This window comes from Halichoerus grypus, chromosome 6, assembly GCF_964656455.1.
Source record: "Halichoerus grypus chromosome 6, mHalGry1.hap1.1, whole genome shotgun sequence".
In the NCBI taxonomy this organism is placed as follows: Eukaryota; Metazoa; Chordata; class Mammalia; order Carnivora; family Phocidae; genus Halichoerus; species Halichoerus grypus.
In genome coordinates, this window is record NC_135717.1 from 95,178,198 (window position 1) to 95,204,892 (window position 26,695).

Here is a 26,695-nt window from a genome sequence, read left to right on the forward strand (position 1 = left end):
ACCTTAACTTGACAATGGCAAGGCCTCGGGTATCCTGTGAGTCTTCTTTAGCATCTGAAAAACCTCCCTTTTTCCTCACCTCCCCCAACCCCATAGTATATAATCAGCCACCCCTCACAACCCCGGTGCAGCAGCTCTTTCTGCCCACGGGTCCTGTCCCCGCGCTTTAATAAACCATTTTGCACCAAAGACACCTCAAGAATTCCTTCCTGGTCATTGGCTCTGGACCTCACCTCACTGATATCTCAAAACCGCATCAGAATGAACCTGTTTCACATCACCTGCGCCTTAGACACGAATGCTCAGCGAACATTTGTCCCTCGGTGAATAGAACTGTTTCCTAGAACAATGGGAGTTAGTACCACATGTAAAATGTGGATAAAAAGAGGGCCTACTACATAAGCCTGTTGTATTAAATGGAAAAATTCTTAACATAAACACATTGAAAGCAACCAACACCTGGAAATTGTTATTAATTTTAACTCTAGCTGTGACCACATTTTCTTTCAGGCCTTTATTTTGGAGGGAAGACAAATCCTGACTAATGACACAGACATGTCACCTTAATGTTTGTGGAGCCCGGTGACTTATTGTTAAGTGCTTGGAGATCTTCAGATGAAAGGCACCCAGACACCCTATTTAGTCATAAAAGCAAAATACAACCAAAAAACTTAGGGAAAGCAGAGGCTCCATAACTTCGTACAGCAGAGAATTAAAGCAGGCACCCAGGAAGAGCAAATCAATCCTTCAACTGTAATCCCTGAATACTGAGACAGGGAGAGAGATCATTGGAACGCCTCAGATGATCTGGAGGGTCTGGGAAGGGAGTGGTCGGAGGTGGGGGGGTGGGGAGAGAAGGATGCCCAAGTCCATAACTTGACTTGGGTTGTGGGAGGAGTGTGAATCCTTTACTTCTAAATAAAGACAGGAGCAACAACAGGTGTTATCCTAAGTCATTTAAACCAGTTAAAAGGCTTGGGCAAACCAGGCCCTCAAGTGGCTTGTTCATGAGCTGTGACTTCTCCTGAATTATATCAGGCTCCATTTTCAACTTCATTCTTTCTTCACCTCCCCATCACCACCACCGTCTTAGGCAATGGATCCCCTTCCTAGACCTAGAGGCCACTCTATGAGAGCCCAGTCCAGGTGTGTGAGCATTGATGGGCCCCTGGCACTGAAACCAAGTTGGCTAAAAAAAAAAAAAAAAAAAAAAAAAAAAAAAAGCAATGCACAACACACAGTTTTTACAGGGGCTGTCCCTGAGGTTGAAGCAAAGAAGAAACTGCTACCCCCGCTAGTAGCTCCACATCCCCTAAATAGTAGTAGCTGTGACGTAGTGGCAAGAGCACTGCCCTTGGAGTCCTGCAGCACCGGTGGAGATCTACCATCTCATCGCTTTGATGCTTTAGACCAGTTCTTAACCATCCTGGGCTTTAGTTTCCTCATCTGTAAAGTGTGGGTAACAATAATAACTATCCCCCAACCTGTTGTGGAAAGCAAATGGGAGAATGCACACCAAAGCATTCTGCCCCCTTTAAGGCATTATACAGAAGGCCTTAGAGCCCTAACTCTTCCCCCACCATGAGCTTTGTTACACCTCTGATGAATGTTTCCAGCTATTATGGATTTTATTAGTGAGCAGTATTTGGAGTTCCCCAGGCTTAGATCTGTGGGGAAAGTCATCCCCACTTAGAAAGCCAGAAAAATTGTATTTGGAGAAAACATGGATTATTTTTAACTAGGGATTTTTCAGAGATGAAAACCCAAAGAAACTTCTTGTTCTCAATCCAATTCTTGTTTTGGAGGGAGAAGTACCTTCTTTTTGTGGAGGTGGCCCACCATTCCTCTACTAAGTTCCTGTTGTCTTTTAAAGTTCCACCTTCCCTGCCCCCCCCCCACACCCCCAGCTTTAGCCTGGCACAGGGTTGTGATGCTTGGGGGTGTGCAAGTGACTAGTGGTCATGGCTGATTGGACGCTGTCCTCTTCGGTTGACATAGGATGAAGATTAGTGGCTGGAAAAGAGCAATGACAAAGACCATCTCACAGCCCTGGGCTGAGTTCTCATGATTGTTGTTGTTCCTCACTCCACCCCCATAGTTCTCAATTAACTTTCCCCACCTAACTTGCAACACCTCTTCCTCTCCATCCCATCTTATAGCATGCCTCCAATTACCCATCCAAGCACTTAGAATTGAGGCTAAAGGGGGCAGAGAGAAAATGGGAGGGAAAAACTAGAGCTGGGTTAACATTTAGTCAAACCATAGGTTTCTAGTCCTGCTCCTGGCAAGACCTGATCTAGAGAATGTTAGGTTCTTTTTGAACTCTCTCTTCCTTTTCAGCATCATATATACTTTTCCCCCTCTCAGGGCCCCTTACTTCCCACCTTCCAGTCTATCCCCTACCCAGGGGAGGGGCTTTCCCCACTCCAGGCTCCCACATTCCATCTCCCCACATCACCAAGTTCCTGCTGAGGGTTTCACTCCACCCTTGAAGCAGCCTCCTCCAGAATTCTTGACTTCCTGGAGCAATGAAGTTGAGAGACAGAGCCTTCCTTTCCCTATATCCTCCCTTTCCCTTTGTCTCTTGAATGAGAGCAGAAGCTTTTTTTTTTCCCTTCAGTGCATGGGGTAGACAACTGGGAGAAGGAGGAGAACTGAGACCTCTGAGGTCTAAGGATTGGGCTGTTGGATCCCCCAGCCATTATCCATCTGAAGACTCCGTCATTACTTTCAGACATTAGTGGCTGTTTTCAGTGTTATAAATCATTCCTGGATACAGTTGGAGTGGGCAAGGAGAGCTGCTCAGAATGAGCAGGCCCCACACTTCAGTAGGATTTTGAATTCAATAGCCAAAAGATGTGGGGGGATGGAATGGGGAGCTGGAGGCTGAAGAATTTGGAATGCTCAAGGATGTTAGGAGGAGGAAAAGGAGGGTCTGAGGGGCCAGAGCCTGGGATCCTGAGACTTAGTCAATGGGGCTATGGAAAGGGAGGAGAAATGAGAGAGATCTTAACACTAGGAAGAGCCTAGAGAGAGTACAGAGTGAGACAGGATGGGGACTGACTCAGAAGGCCAGACCTATGTCCTAAGACTAGAATGATATCTAAAGGGTCCTGTAACCCTCAGGGGCTGGAAACCAGATATGCCTTCATCTCTAGGTGCAGTGGCAGGGGCTGTGGGTGGGAGGGGGTGGAGCTGGGACGAAGAAGAGATGATTTGGAGAGATTTTAGAATATTAACCCTTTGTTTCATAAGAGGGCAGCTATCTGAGGGCAGGATGGAAGAGGCATCACGAAGCCTGGCATCATCCTGAGGTGGAGTTAACTTTCTGAATGGAGCCTGGACCTACCTCCCCAACACCAAGGTGAAATGTCATTATGCCCTTTCCCCAGGCACCATGCCCAGTGCCACTGACTAGATTGGCATCTGCAAGGTCTCCCTGGAACCCCTTTTGGCTCAGATTTATGGACCATGGGTTGGTTGCTGGTAGTTCCATCAGCATACCCCTCTCCCACCATGGGCTCTCCCAGGTGGAGGCTGCCTGTGTTAGGGATCACCATACATTTGTGTGGTCTTTAGTCCATGCCAGAGTACACTTCTAAGGTACAAGGAAAGATGGAAAACAGGGAGGGAGGAGCCAAGGGGATAGAGGTTTAGAGGAGGGTAGAGGGCTCAGAAACAAAAGTTAGGCACAGAGGACAAGGAAATATAAGTGCAAATAAATAAAATAAGAACTTTATCCCTCAGGGTTCAGCAGATATAGAATCATGGGATTATTACAGAATCAAGGACTTAGAGGTGGAAGGAACTGTAGAGAGCCACTAGTCCTGCCTCCTACCAAGTCTGATCTTGGACAAGTTACTTAATCTATGTCTGTTATCTTAGCAGTAAAAGGGGATGCCTGGTTTATAGGGACAGTATGAAGGTTTAAAGTGATGTGGGTAAAGGTTAGCATATGTCTGGTACATGGTGGTACCACTCAGTAAGTGGTAACGATTATTATTATTATTATTATTATTAAGGAGGGTAGGTTTGGGAAAGAGAGGAAGGACAGGGCTAAGCAGAAAGAATGGAGAATAGTAGCCCCGGAGAATAGAAATAGCCTGCAGAAGGAGGAGAGGAAAGAAAGCAGTATACGTAACCGGGAACAAGGGGTTAGAGCCAAGGACAGTGGGCGATAAGATACATCAAGGGGACAGGGGGACCTGCCAAGCACTCGAGGGCCTGGGATCATATTGGGACCCTGGATCTGTTCCTCTTTCCACAGCCAGCTACCTGCCCAGACCCAGAGCCCCAGCTCTACCAGTTTCGATATGTGAACTGCCAGGGCTGAGTATATGGGCAGAGTCCCGTTTCCAGTTCCAAGAGCCAAGGCCCATGGATGAACAGGTGACTCTGAAGAAGACTGATGGTGGCACTGACATCATGCTGGTTGTCCCCAAGGCCACTGTGCTGCAGGTGAGAACAGAGCAACAGAGCTGCTCCTGGGCAAGGAATTGGGAGGGCAACAAGGCAAGGGACCCCTTCTCACTTCACCCTCCCCTCGGTGGTGACCTCACCTGAAGACCTCACTGGGAGTTACAGTCTTGCCATTGAGATAGTCTTGATCTAACATAGACACAAAGATGTAGGGCAGGAAAGCAAGCCACCCAGGCTAATGTCACTCAAGAATTCATAAGTACTTTTTGAGGATTCCTTCTCCCAACTGTTATGTCCTGTCCTAGGCCCTAGAGGAAGATCCAAAGGATAAGGGAGGCCACTCCAGGGAAGGAATGTTCAGAGGAAGGGGAGGATGAGGCCTACTTCCAGTAGAGGTGAGGAGTGGGAGCAGATAGTAGGGCCACAGCCCTGCACCGTCCCATACTGGAGGCGCTGCCCACAGGTGGCTCTTGAGCACCTGAAATGTGACTGGTCCAAACTGAGATGTTCTGTGTGGGTAAAATACACAAAGGATTTTGAAGTCTTCATATTCTAAAAAATGTAAAAGATCTCAATGTTTTTTTATATTGACTACATGTTGAAAAGATAATATTTTGGATAGACTGGGTTAGATAAAATATCATTAAAATGAATTTCAACGGTTACTACTTTTTTTAAGTGCCTACTAGAAAATTTAAAAGTATGTATGTGGCTTGTATTCTTTTTCTCTTGGATCAAATAGACCAAATAGGGAAGAATTAGAGGGCAGGACAGATGTTGGCAAAGAGGACTTCCTGAAGGAAGAGAAGGGACAGGGACAGGTGGGGAGCACACACACTCCTCAGACAAGACGACAGACTTCAGGAAGGTTCAGGAGGTGAGAATGAGTAGCTTGTCTGTGACTTAGGTAAATTCTTGCCTTCTAGAACGCTCTAAACACATGGAATCCCCACGAGAATAGAAAGAAGATGTTTATATGGTACATAAGTCAGAGATGTGGGAGCTCCTCCCTGTGTTCTGTTTTTATATTCGTTATTCTCATTACCACTACCTTTCAAAACTTAAGCTAAGGAATCACTTTACAGATGAGAACAGAAACTCAGAGAAGTTAAGTAATTCATTCAAGGTGACACAGCTAGTAAAAATTGTATTGGAGATTTAAACTCACTTCTGTCTGACTCCAGAATAGAATAAAATTAGGGGAGGCATCCCTTTTGACATGTGGATTGAGAAAGATTTCTTCCAAGAGGGTCAAAGCTGGTGTGCGCGATGGGTGGACGGCAGGATTTAGTAGTGCACCAAGCCTCCCCGACTCACCTCCTTATAGCTTGTACTGCTGTAACTTCCCAGCCCCAGAATGCATCTGCAGAGCGATGGCATGGGACCTTAGAGTGGAGGCTTCACAAGCACAAACCCCTCCTCATCCTGCCCCCACACCCCCACACCCCATTGAACTAGCTGCATGACAGCCAGCAAGAGAGGAATCACCTGATGCAGGTGAAGCAACAGCTGGAGGGGCAGGTGACAGAGCGAGAGGCCAAGTTCAGGAGCCCACGTGGACCTGGTAACCACCAGGCAGGAGCAGGCAGGGCTGACAGAGCAGTACAAGGTGGGAGTTGGGCCAGTGGGGGATGGGGCCTGGTTGCTTACCCGGGGTCCAAAATCTGAACCCACTGAAGAGGGGAAAAGGGGGATGTTAGTGTGTTTTTAAGATGGTTCTGTCATCAAAAAATACCATCTCCTCATTCCTAATTTGCTCTTTGTCCTGTTTCCAGAGTCTCCTCAAAGCTGCAGACAGAGAAACACTTTCCCCATTCTAATATTGGTCCCTCCTACCACAACCTCTGTTTCTAGTTTCCCCCAGCACTTCATGGAGTAACAGGGGAAGCAGACAGAAAATTGGTGGTCCCTGAGCACTCTTCTCTGAATCTGCCCCGTTGATCACCGCTTCCTGCCCAGGAAAGTTCTGACCATCTGTGATCCACCAGGCTTTACCCCTCATCCTCGAAGCATCCCTACACCCTGACCCACTTCCCTGACCAGAAGAAACTCCTTCCGTGTTAGCGGAGAGGGGTGTTGGGCTCCAATTTCACAAACTCAGCCTGGGCTTATAAGGCACAAAGGGCAACAACATGAGTCAGATTCACAGTAATACTTCCCAGCACAAGGGGTCTAAATGCCTCAGCTTATGTGAAATTCCATAAGAATGCACACATAGCCTCACCAGAGGCTGACAAGAGACAAGGACTTGTTCTGGACCTGACTGGGTGGTACTGACTAGAGACAGAAGTTTCCACTGTGATTCTGTCATGCCAGCCTCAGCAGGTGGCACACAAGGACTTCTGGGGACTCTATGGACCTCAGGCAGAATGAGTGGAGCCTAAGTTAGGAACTGCAGCCTGGTTCTATCATTCCCAAATCATGGGTATGGGGGTGTCTGTCTGCCCACCTCCCACCTTGGCCCCCTCTTTATGACCTTCCCTGGTCAGAGCAGGGCCTCTGAGCTCTTCCCATGCAGCCCTGAGTGCAGGCCTCAGGACCCAGTCTCCACCCAGCCTCAGACCCGGGACCCTGATGCCATCCCCCTGCGCCTGGCAGGACAGAGACCCCCACTGCTCAGGCTCCCCATCCCCCACACCCTCAGCACTAATAGCCTTCCTCTCCTGGCCTTCCCCCTCCCCCACCCCATAGCACAGCCTGGAACCTGGTGGAGATTTCCACAAATCAAATCAGGGATACCTTCAGCTATGAGTCTTCAGGCTCCCCTGGGACAGCACACACACACACACACACACACACACACACACACACACACACACATGGACGCACGCGCACACACACACACAGATACACACACAGATGCTCACACTCATACATACACACAGACACATACCCTCAAAATACACACATATACACACCCACACATCACAAACATTCTCACATGTATGCAACACAAAGACACATCCTCACACACTCATACATTTACAGACCGGCATGCACATCCAGACTTACACACTCTCATACACTCATCAAACACACATATGCACACATACACACCACTCTAGTCCTTTCTTCTAAGGATCCAGAGCTACTCCTCTAGATCCTAGAGGTCTAGAATGTCCAGGGAAAGCAGGGAAACCCACAGGAAAGCTATTTCCACTTTCCTGGCCCACACTGGAGCTCCTCTGCTCTATCCCCTTCCTGCCACCAGAGTCTCTGGGACTGTGGCCCACGCTGTGGGAGTGCAACCTGCAGAGATGACTCCTTCCTTCACACAACAGACACTTTTGAGCACCTACCTGCCACCCCCCACCTTACCCCCACCCCTGGCCTGCAGCTGAGGCAGACGCATAAAAGAGTAAGACCTTCTGCCCAGTGATGTGGGGGAAAGAGCAAGAGCTCAGGAGTGAAGGACCTGAGTTCAAATCCTGCCTTTGCCTCTTCATTTGCTGTGTTATTTTTGACCCTTGACATAACCTCTCTGAGCCTCAGTTTCATCATGTATAAGGTGGGATCATTAAAATTTACCTAATACCTCTGTGAAGATTAAGACAGGTAAAGCTTCCGTCAGCAATGTGGCCACCATGGACAGCCACCCCACTCCATTCCCCAGCCCCTGTGGTGAGTGTCTCCCCAATACCCTTCCAGTCCTGTTGTCCCTGATATGAAAACCCCATCTCCTTCAGCATCAGACCCCAGGTGCCCAAACCAAACCTGGGGAAACTTGATCTCTGACTAGGCCAGCTCCATCTGACTCCCCCACCCCTGGCCCTGCCCCCACCTCTCCTGGTCCCTAGGGCCTCTTGTCCCTTTGCAGGTGGCCTTTTCCCTAATAACCTTTAATGCAGCTGACCATGGCGAAAAACTTTGGGATGGAGCACTAGGCAGTGGATGGATATGAAGGGTTAATCAGCCCCTAAGGAGCTGTCCTGCAGAAAGTCATCCCTAATGTCCCTGAATTACACCCATTCTGAGACATTCTTTATGGACAGACAGTGCGGGACACAGTTATAGGACAGGACTTGCTGTGCTAAGCAGTCAAGGGAGAGATTGTGTCGCCCCACAAATACTAAATGACCCTTTGGAAGAACCCCACTAGATTCTGTGCTCAGACTGGAAAGCAGCCCAGTCCCTCCCACCCAGATGAGCAACACTTGCAGGTGCCTTGGGCCAAGGGGAGCTGGGATGGCTGCCCTACCCCTGCTGCTCAGGTGGCCTCCTCAGCTCCCCTCCAGGATCAGGCCTCAGCCTGAGCGGGAAGTGGCTCTGGAGGTCTTACCTTCACCTTCCTGGGACCCTCCAAGGACCCACAAACACCCTTGTTTCCCTGCCACAGCCTTGACTCCCTACATCCTCCCAGGCTCTGACAGCTGCTGAACAGCTGTCTGCTTCCCCTCCTCCCAGTGGGATCCTCCTGCAGTCCTCCTTCCAGACAACTGGTCGCCCTGACCGTCTCTGTGTTTCCATCTGGAATTGCCCCATCCTGGTGCCTCCACCTCATCCCTGCCCACCCCCATCCCTCTGACCCCTCCCCTGCCCACCTCCCCCTCTGTCCCCTTCCACCTGGACAACCTTCCACCCAACCCAGCCTGCCTCCCTCCCCTCCTGGCTCACCTCCCTAGACAACCCCACCTCCCAGTGGGCTCCAGCTTCCATTACCTCCATCTCTCCAGCCTGCTGCATCCTACCACTTTGCCCCATTTCGAGTCATTTCTACATCTGCTTTCACACCTCTCCCACCCTTCAGAATCTAGGGACTAGAGCAGGTCTCAGAGCCCAATGAAAGGAAGGACATTTGCCCCCTTCTCTCTCCTCCTGCCCTCTGCCTACCGTCTCCCTTCTCTTCCTGCACGCAGACCCGGTGAGGTCCGGTAAGGTCACAGTAGTGATGCGCAGAGGTGCACAGAGGAACAGGATGACCAGGGGAAATCCTGCTAGGCACTTCAGTCCACCTGGGAGAAGCCCCACCCACCACGGTGAGGCCCGCCCCCTCCTGAGTGGCCTCAGGGGTGGCCAGGGCCCCACACTGCTTGGCTCTACCCAGGTTAGAAGGGACCCTTGGCAGCCCTGGGGCCTCGGGAGGGCCTGATGACCTGGTCACCCCAAAGCCACTCCTTCTCATTAGACGACAGAGGCAAAAGGTGACTGTTCCCCCATCAGGTTGTCCCACCACCTCGGCCTCCACTCCAGCTGGAGGGAGACTCCCTCTCAGCTCCCAGCGTGGGTTTGTGGGAGAGAAAGGACCTCGTGCAGCCTCTGTGTCTTTTCTCCCCCCAGATCAATGACATCTGAGAGCCCAGCTGAGGGTGCATGGTTCAGCAATGACCCTGTGTGTGGGAAAGGACTTGCACCTCCACGTGGAAACCAAAGATCCCCCCAGAGTCTCACATTGTGTTCTGCCTGTTTGCTCTACGTGGTCTCCACTTCCCCTGCCACACCTTGCTGAACCCCATCACTCCTGGGGAGAGGATCTCCCTCTATGGGTCCCTTTTCATGCTGTCTCTCCCTGTATCAGGCCCAGGATTTGCTTCAGAAAATAAGCAGCACTGTCTGCTCCAGGGAACTTCTTCCTCTCCTCTCGCTTTAATCGTTCTTGCTGCTGTAAGTAATCATATTGTCCCGGGAAATTGTGGGGCTCTCTCCCAACCTTCCCCTTCTCCCCACTCCTTCAGCTTCTCCATGGTTTGTCCCAAATGTCCAGGTGCCAGATCCCAGGCTTCAGAGGATGCTTCTGGGCTTGGAGTTCAACCGAAGGGCTGCTGAGCATCTGCGTGGGCTGCAAGGAGAAGGTAGCAGTTACTGGGGTGAGAATGGCCAGAGAACACTTTGGAGCTCCGTGCACACAGCAGGTGTGTAATAAGTGTGAAATGGCCCATTGAGAAGCTGGGCTTAGGGAGGTGAGGGAGGGTACAGGAGACAAGTGTAAAAGCTCCAGTTACCAGTCTCAGATTCCTCTTACCCATTCCCAAACCCCCTTTCCAAATGGGACCCTGGCTCTGCAAGAGACAGAAGCTAATGCTACCAACTTGTGCAGGAGGAGGGGACAGGAAAGTAGTCCAAGGAAGATGCTGGTAATGAAAGAGCTAGCTGAGGCTGCTGGGATACTGGCAGACTGCCTTCTCCTCACAGTCCAAGGGGGTATTCAGCCTTGAGGCAGGGATCCAAGGATGACTGGTCTCTAAACTCATTCAGGGAATAACTTCCCCTCCCCAAAAGTCCAAAAGCCCTGACCATCTCCCCCAAGGAGTAGAGAGCCCAGAACCCACTGAGACTGAGGTGGGAGGTGGGAGGTGGGAGGGAGTCTCTGTGGCAGCAATTTGCCTCTCTCTTTGTGAACTTCTGTCTCTATCTCTTCCCCAGAACCTCACATCCCTGGGCATTATTTCAGAGTCCTCTGCTTTGATATGTCTCCAATTCTCTAGCAAGATCAAAGGTCTTAACCCCTGTTTTGCTTGCAGACTCCTAGGCTGGAGAAGTGGGGACAGGGTCCATCCTGAGGCAAGGGGAGGGCCCTGACTTCCTCTCTTCCCAAGGCAGGGGGGAGGTTGGATGTTGGACCAGAGAACGAATCAGTCCTAAGCTTAGGTTGACAAACACACATCCTGGTGGGAAGGCTTCTATTCTCCTTCTGTTATTGATTTTATTATTATTGTTCTTCAGATTAGGAATTGAATTAACTCATAATCGTAGTAGGGTAAATATATGACAGTGACCATAAAGGCCGTTCCTGGCCTCCCTATCTAAACAAAATTCCCTGTTATTCTTTATCACAAGACCCTGTTTATTTCCTTTGTGGATTCATCACACTCTGGAATTATTGAACATTTGTTTTCTTGCTTATTGTCTATTTCCCTCTAGGAAAAGCTCTAAATTTGAATGAGAGAAAAAATGAACAATGAATAAATATATTATATGGGAATAAATCTACTGGTGGGATCAACATTTCCTAATATGATGATCCATACCTGAAATATCATGTGCAGATCTACAATCACAGTAATATCCTTTGTCAGTATTCATAATACCTCTACCTCTACATCTCTCTTCATGGGCTCTTTCCCCCTATTTTATACCACACATGAAAGTTATTTAGCTAATTCTTTAGCTGTGCATTAAGCACAGTGGAGAGAATATAAAAATATGCAGGGCACAGTCTCCCCACTCCAGAAGCTTACAGTTGAGTGAGGGAGAAAGAGAAGACACAGGGTAACTACAAATGAAGACAATGTGCAGAGAGACAGCTATGGTAAGAGTGACACAAAGGAATAGAGGAGATCAAAGGAAGTAAGTTCCCTCAGAGGCAGATAATCCAGGAAGGCATGGACAGAGGTAACATTTAAAGTGGACCTTGGGAGCACCTGGGTGGCTCAGTCATTAAACATCTGCCTTCGGCTCAGGTCATGATCCCAGGATCCTGGGATTGAACCCCACATCAGGCTCCCTGCTCCGCGGGAAGCCTGCATCTCCCTCTCCCATTCCCCCTGCTTGTGTTCCCTCTCTCACTGTCTCTGTCTGTCAAATAAATAATAAAACTTGAAAAAATAATAAATAAAATGGACCTTGATGATTATGTGGGATTTTAGTAGTCAGAGATTGGGAGGACAGAATTCCAAGGAAAGACATAGCTACTGGTAAGGATTTCATGACTTTGGGCATCATTTGATATTAAATTTCTGTTCATCATGAGATAGTGAAATGCAAGGACCAGTGAAATTTAAGATAAAGCTGCAGAAGCTGAAGGCTTTGAATACAAGGACCTGGGTCCCAGCTCAGGTTCCATTTATCCCCACTTCTCTTGCACATGATCTTATTGAAGGGGCAATGGTTCAAATGGGACAGGATACCCATTATGCCTCCATCTATATATCTCTCATCTCTTCTCTCCGCCCACTGAGTTCTTTAATAAGAATGAAAGGATTCCTTAATCTCATTACCCAGAGGAGCACAAAGCGCAGAAAAGCATATGCTACAAAATTAAGTTAGGTAATTTGCATACCTGGGGAAAGAGATAAACCCCTCCTCCTTCCATCTTCATCGTCAATTTTCCTAGATCTTCTGACACTACATGTCAATAAATATCTGTATTTCCTCCTTCTCTGCATAAGAGACACTGTGAAATGTCAGATGTAAACTAAAGTTTGTCATAAAAAACCCTCCTAAAATAGTCTCCCAAGCACTGGCATTGGAAGGTGGAGGAGGGGTTCCTGGGCTGTGTCTGCCTTCAGGTCACCTACAGGTCATCCTGCCTCCAGCTTCCAGGAGCTTTGCTTCAGGTTTTCTAAAGAAGTAACAGAGACATTCAACTCCCCTTACCATCCTTGCTTCTGTCAGTGGTCATTGCATTTTTATGAAATTAGTTCCACAAATGCCCAGTTTCTCACAATCTCTACTCTAGATACTTTAATTAGTATAATTTTTAATTCTCCTCTTTCTGGGGGTGGCTCAAATAGTGAGTCACATTTGGAAATAAAAGGTAAATAAAATGGCTTCTCTTAGTTTACCTTCCATGAGGGTGTCTAGGAGAGGGGAAGTGGTTATGTGGGTGGTGTACATATAACTGCAGCCGTGTAGGGGCACCTGGGTGGCTCAGGCGTTAAGCGTCTGTCCTCGGCTTGGGTTATGATCCTGGAGTCCTGGGATCAAGTCCCACATCGGGCTCCCTGCTCGGTGGGGAGCCTGCTTCTTCCTCTGACCCTCTCGCCTCTCATGCTGTTTCTCTCTCTCTCTCTCTCTCTCATAAATAAATAAATAAAATCTTTTCAAAAAAAGAATCATCAAAGATCCCTTAAAAAGCATAATTTGGTCCCTATTAGGGTATAACCCCTTATGTAGACATCTTGTTTCTCCTGAAAGCATTTGAAAGATGAAAGTATCCTAATTTCCAGGACAGATAGTTAAGAACTCCTATTTCATCCCCCAACCTCCAGAGACTCCTCAATTAGTGTCATCACTTTATCCCTCATTTGATTAAGGGACAGTACTGCCCGGAGTCAGGGCATGACTAATATGACCTTCCCAGTCCCTTTCAGGCCATCATATGAAGGAGGGGAAATAGAATTGGCAGTGGTTGCCACCCACCCAATACTTGCCACAGAGGAGCCCTGAGGACCAGGCAGACTTGAGCGAGGGCACCGCGGGCTTTTTCCCACAGTGGGCAGAGTGCTAAACCCTGCCATAGTGACTGGTGAGGGAGGCCTGGGGACAGGAGGGCAGTCAGACCCCACGCTTCTCCCTCTTCCCCAAATTCAACTTCCCCAGCCTAGGCCCCTCCTCTTGACTCCCAATTCCAAAGTTTTCACACCTTCTATAGTGCTCATCTGAGGCCAGACACCTGTCATCCAACATTTAAGGTGAGTGCTTCTCAAACCTAAAAGACCTTACGAGTCACTTGGGAGCTTGCTAAAAATGCAGATTCTGATTCAGCACATTGCATGGGGGCCTGAGAATCTGCATTTCTAAGAAGCTCCCAGGGGACACCCTGGCTTCTGGTCCATGGACCACACTTTGAAGAGCAGGATCTATATGACTGTGGCAGTTGCTACAACGGTCTCCCTGGAAGAGTACATCTGTCCGCACCTTTCTCTCTGTCTATCCTCCGGATGGCAATGAGAATCATATCTCATCAGTTCCTGATTCAGGAATCTCACTCCATGGCATGATACACAGTACAAAGCTGGCTCATAAATTCCCTTCATATGTGAGAAAACATATCCATCACAAGAGTTTCATTAATTCATGATTCTTAAAGGTCCATGTAACTAGAATTACTGTCCCATTTCTTTTCCAACTCACCTATCTCTCTTTTATTTCCTAAATTGCTCCATAGACAACCTTCTCCAGGAAGTGTTTCTTGACCAATACCTCTTTCTCAGTTTCAACTCATACCTTCCCTTCCAGAATAATGATGCCTCAATTCCTATCCAGTTATTAACCCTCCTATTTCAGTCCATTTTTCTCCCCATGTATGGTATCAGTTCTCTCTCCCGAAAGAATCGTAGATGCTCTCACAAGGTTTTTGCACCAGTCCCTCAAAGAAGCATCTAAAGGAGTAGATAAGTATATGGGTAATCTTACCTCTGGCAGTCTTCCCCACAACCACCTACATCCTTTAGGAAGATGAGAAATTCAGCAGATAAGAAAGTATCTTCTCTCCTTCCCTCCCAGGTCAGGCCCCATGCATAAATACAATAGAAAAACTCTGGTCCTCCTATACCAAAGCATAAAACTGACTGCGTCAAGAAGGATGCCTGCTGTGCCCACGCTGGAGCTAGTCTGCTCTTCAGGGATTCCCTGGAATCAGGAAGAACTGGTTGGGTCTTATATCAATTTCACTCCTTGTAACCCCTCCCTACATCCCATGGGAAGAGATGGAGCAGGACTAGGGGAGGTCATGTCAGGCCTTCTCCTGCCCCAGGTCTGTATTTTCCCTGTCGCTCTTTGAATGAACAACACTGTTCTTACTGTTGGATCTAGAGGAAATGTAGAACCTACTCCTTGCCCTGAGCAAGATTGTACTGTGATGGAACAGATAGGATAGTCACAGGAACTCAGGCATAGCCACACGAAAGCAAAATTAGAAGTGCCTGGGTACAGTTCTAGATGTTGGGTACAGACAATTCTGGATGGAAAGAAATGCTGTTTTTCAAGGAAGTCTCTCAGAAGATAATTTTAAAGAAGTAGCACAGTGCTAGCCTGAAAGGAAGGAGAATTTTCTGTACCAGTGAAATGTGTAAGGCTCAATTCAATTTGACATGAGTTTATTAAATGCTCATTATGTTCCTTGTCCCCAGCTGGATGCTCTGGGGGAGTGAACAGGACACACTATGTACCTATGGTGTCTAATAAAGAACAAAAAAAAAGAAAAGAAAGACACACACATAATTGTGGTATGCTTTTTTTTTTAATTTCAGATTTATTAGTGTGCAGTCGACATATAAAATTGTAAGACATTTAAAGTGTACATAGTGTTAATTTGATATACATATAATTGTGAAATGATTATAATTTGCCCACTGTGAAAGGATTAACGATGGTATTTTAATATAAATGTTTCATTAAATGAAGGTGAGTGTACAAAGGCACCTTTGTTTCCTTCACTTCATTTTTACATGTGAAGAGGCTTCAGGTGTTCAGTTCCTGATTCAGGAATTCAGTTCTGAGCAGGCCAAACTGAGCCAGCTTTGGTTTTCAATGTGTGGTCTGTGGACCAGCGGCATCAGCATCACCTGGGAACTTAGAAGTACAAGTTCTGGGGCCCACCCAGACCTCCTGAATTCCAAACGCTGGGGACAGGGGCCCAGCAATCTGTCTTCACAAGCCCTCCAGGTGTCATGGCACCCCCTGAAGTTTGAACACCACTGAGCAGAGTACTATTCCTCGCCACTCTCCATGGGGCCCTCTCTCACTGGGACCTTGATTAATGAAGTGAAGACATAACACCAAGCACGCCTGGTTAGCTTCTTCCAATGTTTTCTTGTTTCTTTTTTTCTTTTTTTCTTTTTTTTCTTTTTGGTCCAGAACAAACCTGCCCACTGGCCACATGTAATTCATCCTGATAGAGGAGAAAGACTAATAAAAGCAGACTCTCTCCTGTGATGGCAGGCGAGGGATGCTCAGGACTTCTTGTGATGAGGAGTAAGTCTGTCTAATTTAGTGATGCAGGATTAGCAAGCCAATTAGGCTGCAGTTATACACCTGATGGTTTAATCATCTCTCTCTATGTCGTGATTATCAATAGGTTCCAAACACAGGAGGGGGAAATGGGGTGTTATTCATTGGACCTCTACAGCTCCAATAATAGGTTGTAGAGAAAGGTGGGAAGGATGCGGGTACAGATCATGTGCAGGAGAGAGACCTAGTTAAGAGAATAACAGGACAGGAGAACCAGAGGAAATCCTAGAATTTTTTAAGGAAATGGAACATGAGAGATGATCAGTTGTGACCTCCCATGTTACAGATAAGTAAGCAGAGCATGGAAGGAACTGAGCGGCATGCTCAAGGTCACATTGCTAGTTAGTGGTGGAAACAAGACCAGAACCCAGGACACATGGCTCTCAACTGTGCACTTTCTGCGGAGGTGGACCAAAGCAGACAACTAGAGAAATTTTAAAGTCCAAGAATGCAGATGTTGCTAAGAGAAGTACCAACCCAGGGGTTTTCAGCATGGGCAGTGGGTTCAAAGTCAAAGTGCTCTGTGCTCAGAGGAAAGCTCTCCTCCAATCCACCTGTGCATGCTCTGTTGCCCCCTCACAGAGCCAAGGCTCAAGCTACACAGCCTGCTCAGTGTGCTCTGAACACTGCTTCCTTTTCCTCTGCTTTTCCTCCTGGTGTTCTCACTGCCTACACTCTCTCCCTGCTGCCCCGATGTGGCAAATCCCATCCCTGAAGTGAGCCAACTCAAAACCATTCCTCTACAAAGTGTTCTCTGATTTCACCAATCAACTTTCACCTCTGTACCAGCCACAAATGATCATCTTCCACTCTGAATTCCCAAGACGTTTTATTTTTATATTACTTATGACAACACTTTCTACTTTGTGTTACAGCTATGCTTTACCCCTTGTATTAGAATATAAGCTGCTTAATGGCAAGGGCCATATTTCATCTTTTTTTTTTTTTTTTTTGGTCTTTTTCTAATTTCTTTTTTTTTTTTTTTAAAGATTTTATTTATTTATTTGACAGAGAGAGAGATAGCGAGAGCAGGAACACAAGCAGGGGGAGTGGGAGAGGGAGAAGCAGGCTTCCCGCCGAGCAGGGAGCCCGATGTGGGACTCGATCCCAGGACCCTGGGATCATGACCTGAGCCGAAGGCAGACGCTTAACGACTGAGCCACCCAGGCGCCCTAATTTCTTTCTTTTTTTCTTTTTTTTTTTTTAATGTAAGTATAATGAACATGCAGTGTTAATGTATTATTCACAGGTGTACAATACAATGATTCTACAATTCCACATATTTCTCAATGCTCATCAATATTACATACTCTATATCCCTTTATTTAAATCACCCATTCTCCTACCCATCTCCCCTTTGTCAACCACAAGTTTGTTCCCTTTATTTAGGGGTCTAAGGTGTTGTGTTTTTGTTTTTGCTTTTGTTTTGGTATTGTTATTTGTCTCTCTTTTTTCTTTTATCATTTTAATTTTTTTATTTCTTTAATTCTACATAAGAGTGAAACATATGGCATTTGTTTTTCTCAGACTGACATATTTCAATTAGCATTATACCCACCTGGTCCATCCAATTTTGTTACAAATGGCAAGATTCTATTCTTCTTTATGGCTGGGTAATAGTCCATTGGATATGCAGATAGACCACATCTTCTTTATCCATTCATCTACTGATGCACACTTGGGTGGCTTCCATATCCTGGCTATTGTAAATAATGCTGCAATAAACATAGGGGTGCATGTATCTTTTCCAGTTCGCGAAACAAAAACACCTTTACACAGTAAAGGTAAACATCAATAACAAAAAAAGGCAATCTACTGAATCGGAGAAGATATTTGCAAATGATATATTAATAAAGGGTTAATACTCAAAATACATAAAGAACTTATACAACTCAATACAAAAAAAACCCAAAAAATCCAATTAAAAAATGGACAGAGGACCTGAATAGATATTTTTCCAAAGAAGACATACAGATGGCCACAGACACATGAAAAGATGTTTAGTATCACTAATTATCAGGGAAATACAAATGATGTACTATATGTTGGCTAACTGAACATAAAAAAATTAAACATATTAAACTCTAAAAAAAGTGCAATCAGATGTCACTTTATACCTGTCAGGATGGCTAAAATCAAAAAGACAAGAATAACAAGTGTTGCCAAAGATATGGAGAAGAAGGAATCCTCATGCACTGTTGGTAGGAATGTCAATTGGTGCAGGCATTACGGAAAACAGTGTGGAGATTCCTCAAAAAATTAAAACAGCACTACCATAGGATCCAATAATTCTGCTACTGGATTTTTTTTTAAGTGATCTCTACATGTGGAGCTCAAACTCACCAACCTGAGATCAAGAATCATGCTCTACTGACTGAGCCAGCTAGACACCTCCTTCACTAGTGGATATTTAACCAAAGAAAAGGAAAACACTCTTTCAAGTTTCTTTTAATACTAATTTTGTAAAAGCCAGCGAGCAGCTATAGACATAATTAAAAAGTAGAAAGTAAAGAAGAAAAGGGGGGGAAGAGCAAAGACACATCCTTCACTCTATCATAAATACAGAGCTCTATTAGTGTTCCCCATCAATAGCTCATAGGAGCCCTAGATTTCCATGTGCTCAAGAGTATTCCCCATTATTGTGCAGGGGACCAGACTGCATTCAGGTGTGATGATGTCAAACCGAATATGTACTGGCACTGCTGAGTTCACTGCTCAGTCTACAGTTTGGGCCTTTAAGTGGGGTTGAGCCACCAGGCTGTGCCAGATCCCATACCCCAAGTAGAAAGCAAACCCAATCAGCATCCAGACACCAAATCTCAGCCAGGTTCCAGCTGTCATCTGCATCATAAGGCAAACATTCACAAAGATACTCAGGAGTGGGAGGAGAGGCACAGCAGGGACCTTAAAGGGAAGGGGAGTGGAGCTCTGTGGCTGTCTCCAGATGACCCCAGTGATCCCAGTGATGAGCACCAGGAGCAGCACAACCACTGTGATCGGCGCTGGGTCTCCAGAGAGCAGACCTGGCCACTGGGCCAGCACCAGGCAGAGAAGAGTCAGCAGCAGAGCAAGCAGTGAGGAGCAAACAACGACCATCTGGCCAGAGAGTGGAGTGGGGGTGGGGCTGCCTGGAAAGAATAGTCCCTGTAGAGGCTGCTTCTCTGCTGCAGGTCCATTCTCCTCCTGCATCTGCGCTTCATTTCCCCCATTCTCGTCCTGCACCTGTGCTTCATTTTCTTCATTCATCCACTCAGGTTGATACCTGATGATGAGAACACAAAAAGCTACCAGGGAATAAGATATCAGGGTCCCAAGTGACCTGAGGTCCAGAAGATCAGTGAGTCCAAAGAGGAATGTCATGATTGCTGCCATAGTGACAAAGATCACAGTGGTCAGGATGTGGCCATATGTGCTGATAATGAAACTGGCAAGAACAGGGAACAGGAGACCGTCCTTTGCCATCACATGTATCACCTGACATATGGGGAATGTAAAGTTCGTATCACTGCCAGTAACAATACTAAAGAAAACTGAAACAGCTACAGCATAATAGGCAGTTGCCCAACCAATATGGAGAAATGCTTCAGGCAAGGTGCTCCCAGGTCGAAGCTGGTAGTAGGGCACCGTGAGTGTAAGTGCCGCAGAGACTCCAAAATACACCAAAAAGCAGATGAGTAGTGAAATCACAATGCCCTTGGGGATGGAACGCTGGGGAGTCTGGGCTTCCTCAACTCTGGTAACAATACTGTCGAAGCCTATAAAAACATAGAGACAGGTAGCTGCTCCACGGAGAATCCCCTCAAAGCCAAAAGGCACGAATCCACCAGAGCCCAGAGGGCGCAGGCTAAAGGTGTCATTGAGTCCAGCCTTTACATAGTCCTCTTCTGTGAGGTTCCAGTTGTGCAGGTCCCCCTTCACGAAGCCAGAGATGATGACAAAACTGAGAACCAAAAGTCTTACCAATGTAAGCAGTTTGAAAATTATGTGGTACTCATGATACGGCAGATCTTGAATTTCTATGGTAAACAACAGTAGGATAATAGCAAAGTAGCCTAGATTGCCTGCAATGACTTGGGGAACATGTTGTGAAATGCTCTCATGCAGGGTCTCAGAGATCCGGTTCCCATACAAGATGTCAAAACCTAAGGTCCAGGCCTGGACCACAATAACTCCATCAGCAACAAGGGAGAGGATAAGGTTCCAGCCAGTGATGAAAGCCCAGAGTTCACCCATAGTGACATAGGTGTAGAGATACGCAGAGCCAGAACGGGGAAGCCGGGCACCAAACTCTGCATAGCACAGCCCAGCCAACAACGATGTCAGGCCTGCCACCAAAATGCTGATCACAATGGATGGTCCTGCTTGATTACCGGCCACCTCATTAGCCAAGAAATACACAGCAACACCCACTGGGTGGCCCACACCAAGGGCCACAAAGTCCAGAGTGCTCAGTTTCATGCCATATTCAAAGTGATACACTTCTTTCTCCAGCGGACGTCTGCATACCAGCTTTTGACCAAATCTGCGAAGTGCCTGATGTAGCATTCTAGCTGGAACTGAGAAGATTGTAAGGATCAGAGAGCTGTAGCAAGCCCAGGGAGCCAAGAGTGTTGGATCTGGTTCAGTGAGGCTGAGTTAAGCCAAGTTGGATTGGAATTGCTGAGGTCCGTTGCTCAGGCTTCAGAGCTGCTGCTTCATTTTTCATCTGGTAAATGGTGTCCTTCCAGAATGGCTAGAGAAAAAATAAATATTTACTGAACAATGGTGTTCAACCAACCAACCAAAACTCAAAAGTCACATGTAACTTGTTGCAGCCAAAGTGTCATAGAAACTGACCTCAAAAGACACCATAGAAAAATCAATCCTGCTTTCCCTCCAGAAAAGGTACCAAATACCTCCTAACATTCTGCTGTTTTTTTTTTAATTTTATTTTTCAGTAGGCTCAATGCCCAGCATGGAGCCCAACATGGGGCCCAAACTCATAACCCTGATATCAAGACCTGAGCCGATATCAAGTGTCAGACTCTCAACCGACTGAGCCACTCAGGCACCCCAACATTTTCCTTTTTTACACACCACATAACATAATTCCATTTGAGTTCATAAGTCATGTAGCTTCGTGTGCTAATTAGGCAGTAAGACACAACAGAGCATGAATGTATTGTGCAAGAATTCATACACAGGATGTGTATGCGCTGGTTGAGCATGAGTTATGACACATTAATTCATGGACTAGATACCTCTTTGCAATTAAAGACCCATTCTTTATATATCATCGGAGTTTAAATACAAATATTGGTTTCTCTGTCTTAAAACTCTTAGACCCCAAATCCGCTACCCAAGGTTAGATGCCAATTTGGCCCCCTTTCTCCTCATTCTGCATCATCCATTCAGCTGTACTGATGACCAAGAATGTAGAGTGCATCCCTTCCCTTTACCCACCTAGGCCCACAGGGGCACTGTGAACAGAGAGGAGGAGAGAGAAAGGGGCAGGGTCTTCATAACTACCTGCAAGAAGGAGAGGACCAGGCTGCCTGGGAAGGAAACACTGGAGAAATAGGGGCAACAGCCAACCCAGCGTCCATGACTGAGAAGGGAGAGGAGCTAGAAAGGCTATTTTGTGAATAGCCCCCAAAGCAACCAGATAAAAATTCACTACCTTTTTTATGTCCACAGTTATGACAGTGTGATAGGTAGGGAGAAAAGAAATGAGTCACTTAGCTCAGTTGCTCTCAACCAAAACAATTCCTTCTGTCTCCTCCCTCTCTGGGTTCCAGGAGAGAAGGTGAGCTCACTTCTGCAGACAGTCTCCTCATTGGCCACACTGTGCTCTCTACACACCCTGAGCCATCTGGGAGGTCAGCTGCCAGGGGCCTGGTCTGTCCTGCTCTGTGAGCTTGTATTAAAACACTCACTTGTAACTCCCAATGAATTTTTCACAAGGAGTTATTTTTAACTCATTCAAACTGTTGTCTGAATGTTTTCTTAATGAAGGAATCCTGTGTGTGGCTCCCTCTTACCCCTCCTCCCCTACTTCTCTTCAAATGGCCCCTTCCACAAGGGAGGCAAGGCTCTGGATGAACAATTTACAGCAATGCCTAGGAAATGAGAAGTGGAGAACAGAGAAAACAAACTCATGCAGCCCCACTCTCCTCCTTACTCCTGCTTCAGTTTTAAGAGAATTTTAAGAAATGTTCTCAGAGGTTTTTAAAGGCAGAAAGATCAAGACAAAATTAAGAAGTCTTCTCTATAGACGATCAAAAGGAACCCCTGGGTTATGGGTCAGACCTTTTGTCTACAAATCCATCTAGACTCCTTATTTGCCACTCACCAGTTCCAATGTTATGATTTACCAACAAGCACAGGAGATAGATAATGGGTGTCAACTCTTTTTTTTTTTTTTTAAGATTTTATTTATTTATTTGACAGAGAGAGAGACAGCGAGAGAGGGAACACAAGCAGGGGGAGTGGGAGAGGCAGAAGCAGACACCCCACTGAGCAGGGAGCCCGATTTGGGGCTCGATCCCAGGACCCTGGGACCATGACCTGAGCTGAAGGCAGAAGCTTAATGACTGAGCCACCCAGGCACCCCTGAGTGTCAATTCTTAACTCATGGAATCTTTTTATACTATCTGAGGTGTTCCCAACCCACAACCAGGCTTCAAACCTTTCTGTGGTTCCACACTTCCCTTCCTTCATAGTCCTTCCTTTGTTTATAATATGACCTGTGCTTATTCCTCCAGCCTCATCCCCTGCCCAGTTCCTGCTCCAGCCACAAAATTCGACACTCACCCTGTTCCCTTGCCTCTAACGCCCTCTTGGCCCCTTCACTTAGCTAACCCCCACTTCTCTTTCAGTTTCCAGCTCAGCATTTGCTTCCTCAGGAAGCCTCCCCTGACCCTTACAGTGCCCTTCCTATGTGCTCTCCTAGGACCAGCTTCCCCCATGTGCCATTGATCCTCATGTATCCAAATTCCAGGACAGCTACTGGTCTCCTCCATCAGACTGTGAGGTAGGTACTCAATACTCAATAAGTATTGGTTGAACAAATGAACATGCTGAGAAGAGAAACCTAAAAGAGGCCATAATCCAGAATCCCTATCTACTGGTCATGAAAATAGATACATACTTTGTAGCCAAGAAACCTTTATAATGTAGGCTCAGGTAAAGATATACATGGTATTACCTTCCTTGTAGAAAGCGAGCAAAATGCATAGTGTGAAGGGAAAACCAACTGTGATAAAACATTGACTGCCCATCATTCATGGCAGGTTATGAGTCACACAGGGTGATAAAGAATCATTTGCCTTTAGGGACACTTGTTAAAAATATCAGGCTGCCTGGGGTTATGGGCAACCAACCACCCACACCCAGGTAGAGAAGCCCTACTTTTTTGAAGGCATCATGCCCAGGCCCTATAATCCAGGTAAGATGTCCTAAGGCAGAGGTTCTCACTTTAGGGATAGAGGAAGACATAATGAAGACACCTGGGGATATTTTCAAACTTCAGATCCTCTCCCTCTGGAGATTCTTGTCCACTAGCCCTGTACTTCCAATGATTGCTCTAAAAAACCCAACTGAGAAGAAATTGTCCTCAAGTTCAAGGGGAAGAGATTCTAAAAGCTTCCTTCACAGGAATGCAGTGCAGTTCAGAAGTTAGGAGTAAGGCTCTGTAGGTAGACTGTTCAGGTTCAAATCACACCTCAATCTCACCCCCGGTGACTCTGGACAAATTAGTTTACCTCTCTGAGCTTTAGTTTCCACAACAGTTATATGGGAGTAAAAGTAAATAACTCACAGCACAGCTGTGAGAAGTAAGTGAAATGTTGTCTGTAAGTACGTAGCTCAGTGCCTAGCAAACAATATGGACTTAATATCACCTACCTAGTACTTCATATTGAAATCTGGTCCAAAGTAACCAAACATTGAAAATCAGTCAGTCTTTATAAATGTGCAGGCTCAAAATCATCCACTAAAGCTCGAGCTTGTTAGCCAACCCTCATGAGACAATGAAAACAGTTTCATTCCATATGATTCACATTAAAATGCTAGGACCTTTAATTAGACTTCCTCATCCATGCTGGTGCTAACACATGGGGGGTCCTAGGCTTACTGTGTTAGACCAGGTATCGAGAAATGCAAGGCTCCATACAATAATAATAATAATAATAATAATAGTAATAATAATAATAGTATCTTTGTCTACAGATGCCCCATCTGGAACAGGCAGTGCTGGGTACTATAGAGATAAGAACAATGAACACTTGGTCAGAAATGCTGGATGTGAGCCCTGGCCATTCCTCGTGATGACATGAACTCGGGTAATTTCCTTAATATCTCTAAACCTCAGTCTCTTCATCCACTGGGAACCTTACTTGACCTCCCTCACTGGGTCAATATGAGAATTCCATAAGAAGATACAAACTATCACACACTGCTGGTGGGAGCATCACTGGGGACCACCCTGAAGCACAATCTAGTATAATTCAGAATACACACACAACTGGGCACTGTAGTTGTTGAATGGATGAATGGGTCTAAAACAAATATAGAACACGGACTGGAAGAGCATTTGTTACATACACTAAAGCAAATGCTTCCAATGCAGAGGGGAAATGAAAATAGAGATAAGGATGAAACAGGATAATAAATGCATTGAAAAGGGCCTAACTAGACATAATGAAAAATTTTTTTAAAAAAAGAAAAAAAGGAAAGAAAGAAAAGGGGCCTGACAGGAAGTGATGATGGGAACACACCATGACTGAGGGAGGGACTGACTCCACTCTGTGCACTGCAGGTTCAACACAGTAATTGCAGCAGATAATGTTGTGAGAGCACCTGGTACAGAGCCTGATAAATGGCAGGCGTTCAGTAGATTTAAATTGAAGGGGAACCGGAATCCTGTAATTGCCAGGATATGGAGAATACAAAGAAGGAATACCTGCTAGAAAGAGGGTGAAGAACAGAGATGATGGGGTCCTACTATTTCCCTCTGAACCCATTTCCCTTTTCCTAATTCCTCTCTCTCTTTCAGCCCCTTCAACTGTCTTTGGAGGCTCCTGTAGTTGGCACTAAGGATGCTTCTGCCACGTTTCTCTCTCTGGGGAACCATACCCAGCCACCTACCACTCAACAAAGACCACAACAGTGGTTCTAAACATTTGTTGAATCACACACCTCTCTGAGGTTGGTCACTTCAAAAAAATGTCATACACCTTCTGAGATCCATCATGGACCCTGAGCAGGAATCCTAGAGGAGGACCATCTGAATGGCAAGGTCAGAGACTGGTAATGCTTGATAATTTCTATTTCTCTCAACTGTGTTGTGCAGGGTGGTACTTGTGCTCTTCCCACTTTTTCTGAAGATGAGGGACAGTGGTCCTACAGACAAAGTATCAAGATACCAGAGAAGCAACCCAAAGAACAAAACATCTGGGAATTAAATAATCATGTTTTATGACTCCACAGGAGCAGGCAGAAATGAACATCAACCAAACATATAGAAGAGAAAGCACACCCATGATTGGGAATCCTGAGAGAGCCTACCAGAAATCCAGTTTATAACAACGCAGAGAATCATCCTCAAACGCCATGTTCAGATATGCCCATTATCATGCAATAATCTATAATTATTCCAATGGTTTATATTCAGTCCATACTCTCTGACCCAGCTGTCAGAGCCCCACCCTGATTCTCCCCCTACTTTCAGATACATTACCTCCTTCCTAACTCAGCTCCTCACATCCTGACTTACCCTTCCTGGGATGAGCCTGTGGCCTGGGTAAGTGACCTACCCTGCCAGGGATGCCCTCCTCACTCCTTTCTGTACAGTCTTGACCCTGCAGCCTCTCTCAGCCCTATTCTACAACCTTTCCCCACCCTGGATCTAGGAAGACTTTCCTAAGCCATCCTGACTGATCTCTATCTCCAACCTTCCTCCCCTTCCCACCAGCACTTGCAGTCCATCCTGTTGGTCAGCTGAAACCAATTTTCCCTATCTGTCAGTCCTGAGTGTGTTCCTTAAATTCCTTTAGAGTCTAAAAGCTTCCAGAGGGCAGGGCCAGGATCTAAATGCCTCTTCATTCTGGATTCCACACTCCCATCTCCAACCCTCCTTACACAGGACAAGGATTTGCTCATAATTGTAGCAAGCAACCAAAAGAGGCATTTAGGACAGAGAAAATGAATATAGAGATGTATTAAATAACTACTATAACTTGAGATTCCTTGAAGAAGTGTTGTGGAAAAAGAGAAAGGGCCAAACAGAAGCATAAACAGGAGACTAGAACATGCACCATCATCTAGTTCAAGAGTGTCCTGAGGACATTTCCTGATGAGGGACCTAGGGCTGTGAATCTCAGTTTCATTAGCAAACAGCACCCAAAAGAGGTGCTTGGTCAGGGGAGGAGCTTAAAGAAATGCAGACATGGGCCAGGGAACATTAAGCCAGCTTGTATGGATTTCATAATGCCCTGGCTCCCCCTTCCCTCTCACCTCGTCCCTGTGTTTCTCTCAGTCTCTGAGTTCCTTCCAAACTCTAAAACACAAGTTCCATCCCATGTTTCCTGGAAGAACTCCTGTTAAGTCCAGCAATCCACTCCCTGAA

The 26,695-nt window shown here is 46.3% G+C and overlaps 2 protein-coding genes across 5 annotated transcripts in view; both read right to left on the reverse strand.

The window, feature by feature from the left end:
• The window catches only part of LOC118527529 (ATP-dependent DNA helicase Q1-like), a 336,638-nt gene that overhangs the window by 218,775 nt on the left and 91,168 nt on the right, over nucleotides 1–26,695 (reverse strand). The gene's annotated exons all lie outside the window — the stretch shown is intronic.
• The window catches only part of LOC144382351 (cationic amino acid transporter 3-like), a 100,420-nt gene continuing 91,137 nt past the window's right edge, over nucleotides 17,413–26,695 (reverse strand). For 2 of the 3 annotated variants that reach the window (XM_078075729.1, XM_078075730.1), the window contains exon 2: nucleotides 17,413–20,821. In XM_078075729.1, the coding sequence (XP_077931855.1) occupies nucleotides 18,805–20,634 (1,830 nt within the window). In that variant the 5' untranslated portion in view covers nucleotides 20,635–20,821 and the 3' untranslated portion in view covers nucleotides 17,413–18,804. The remainder of the gene's footprint in view (nucleotides 20,822–26,695) is intronic. The other variant, XM_078075731.1, reaches the window with a different exon arrangement.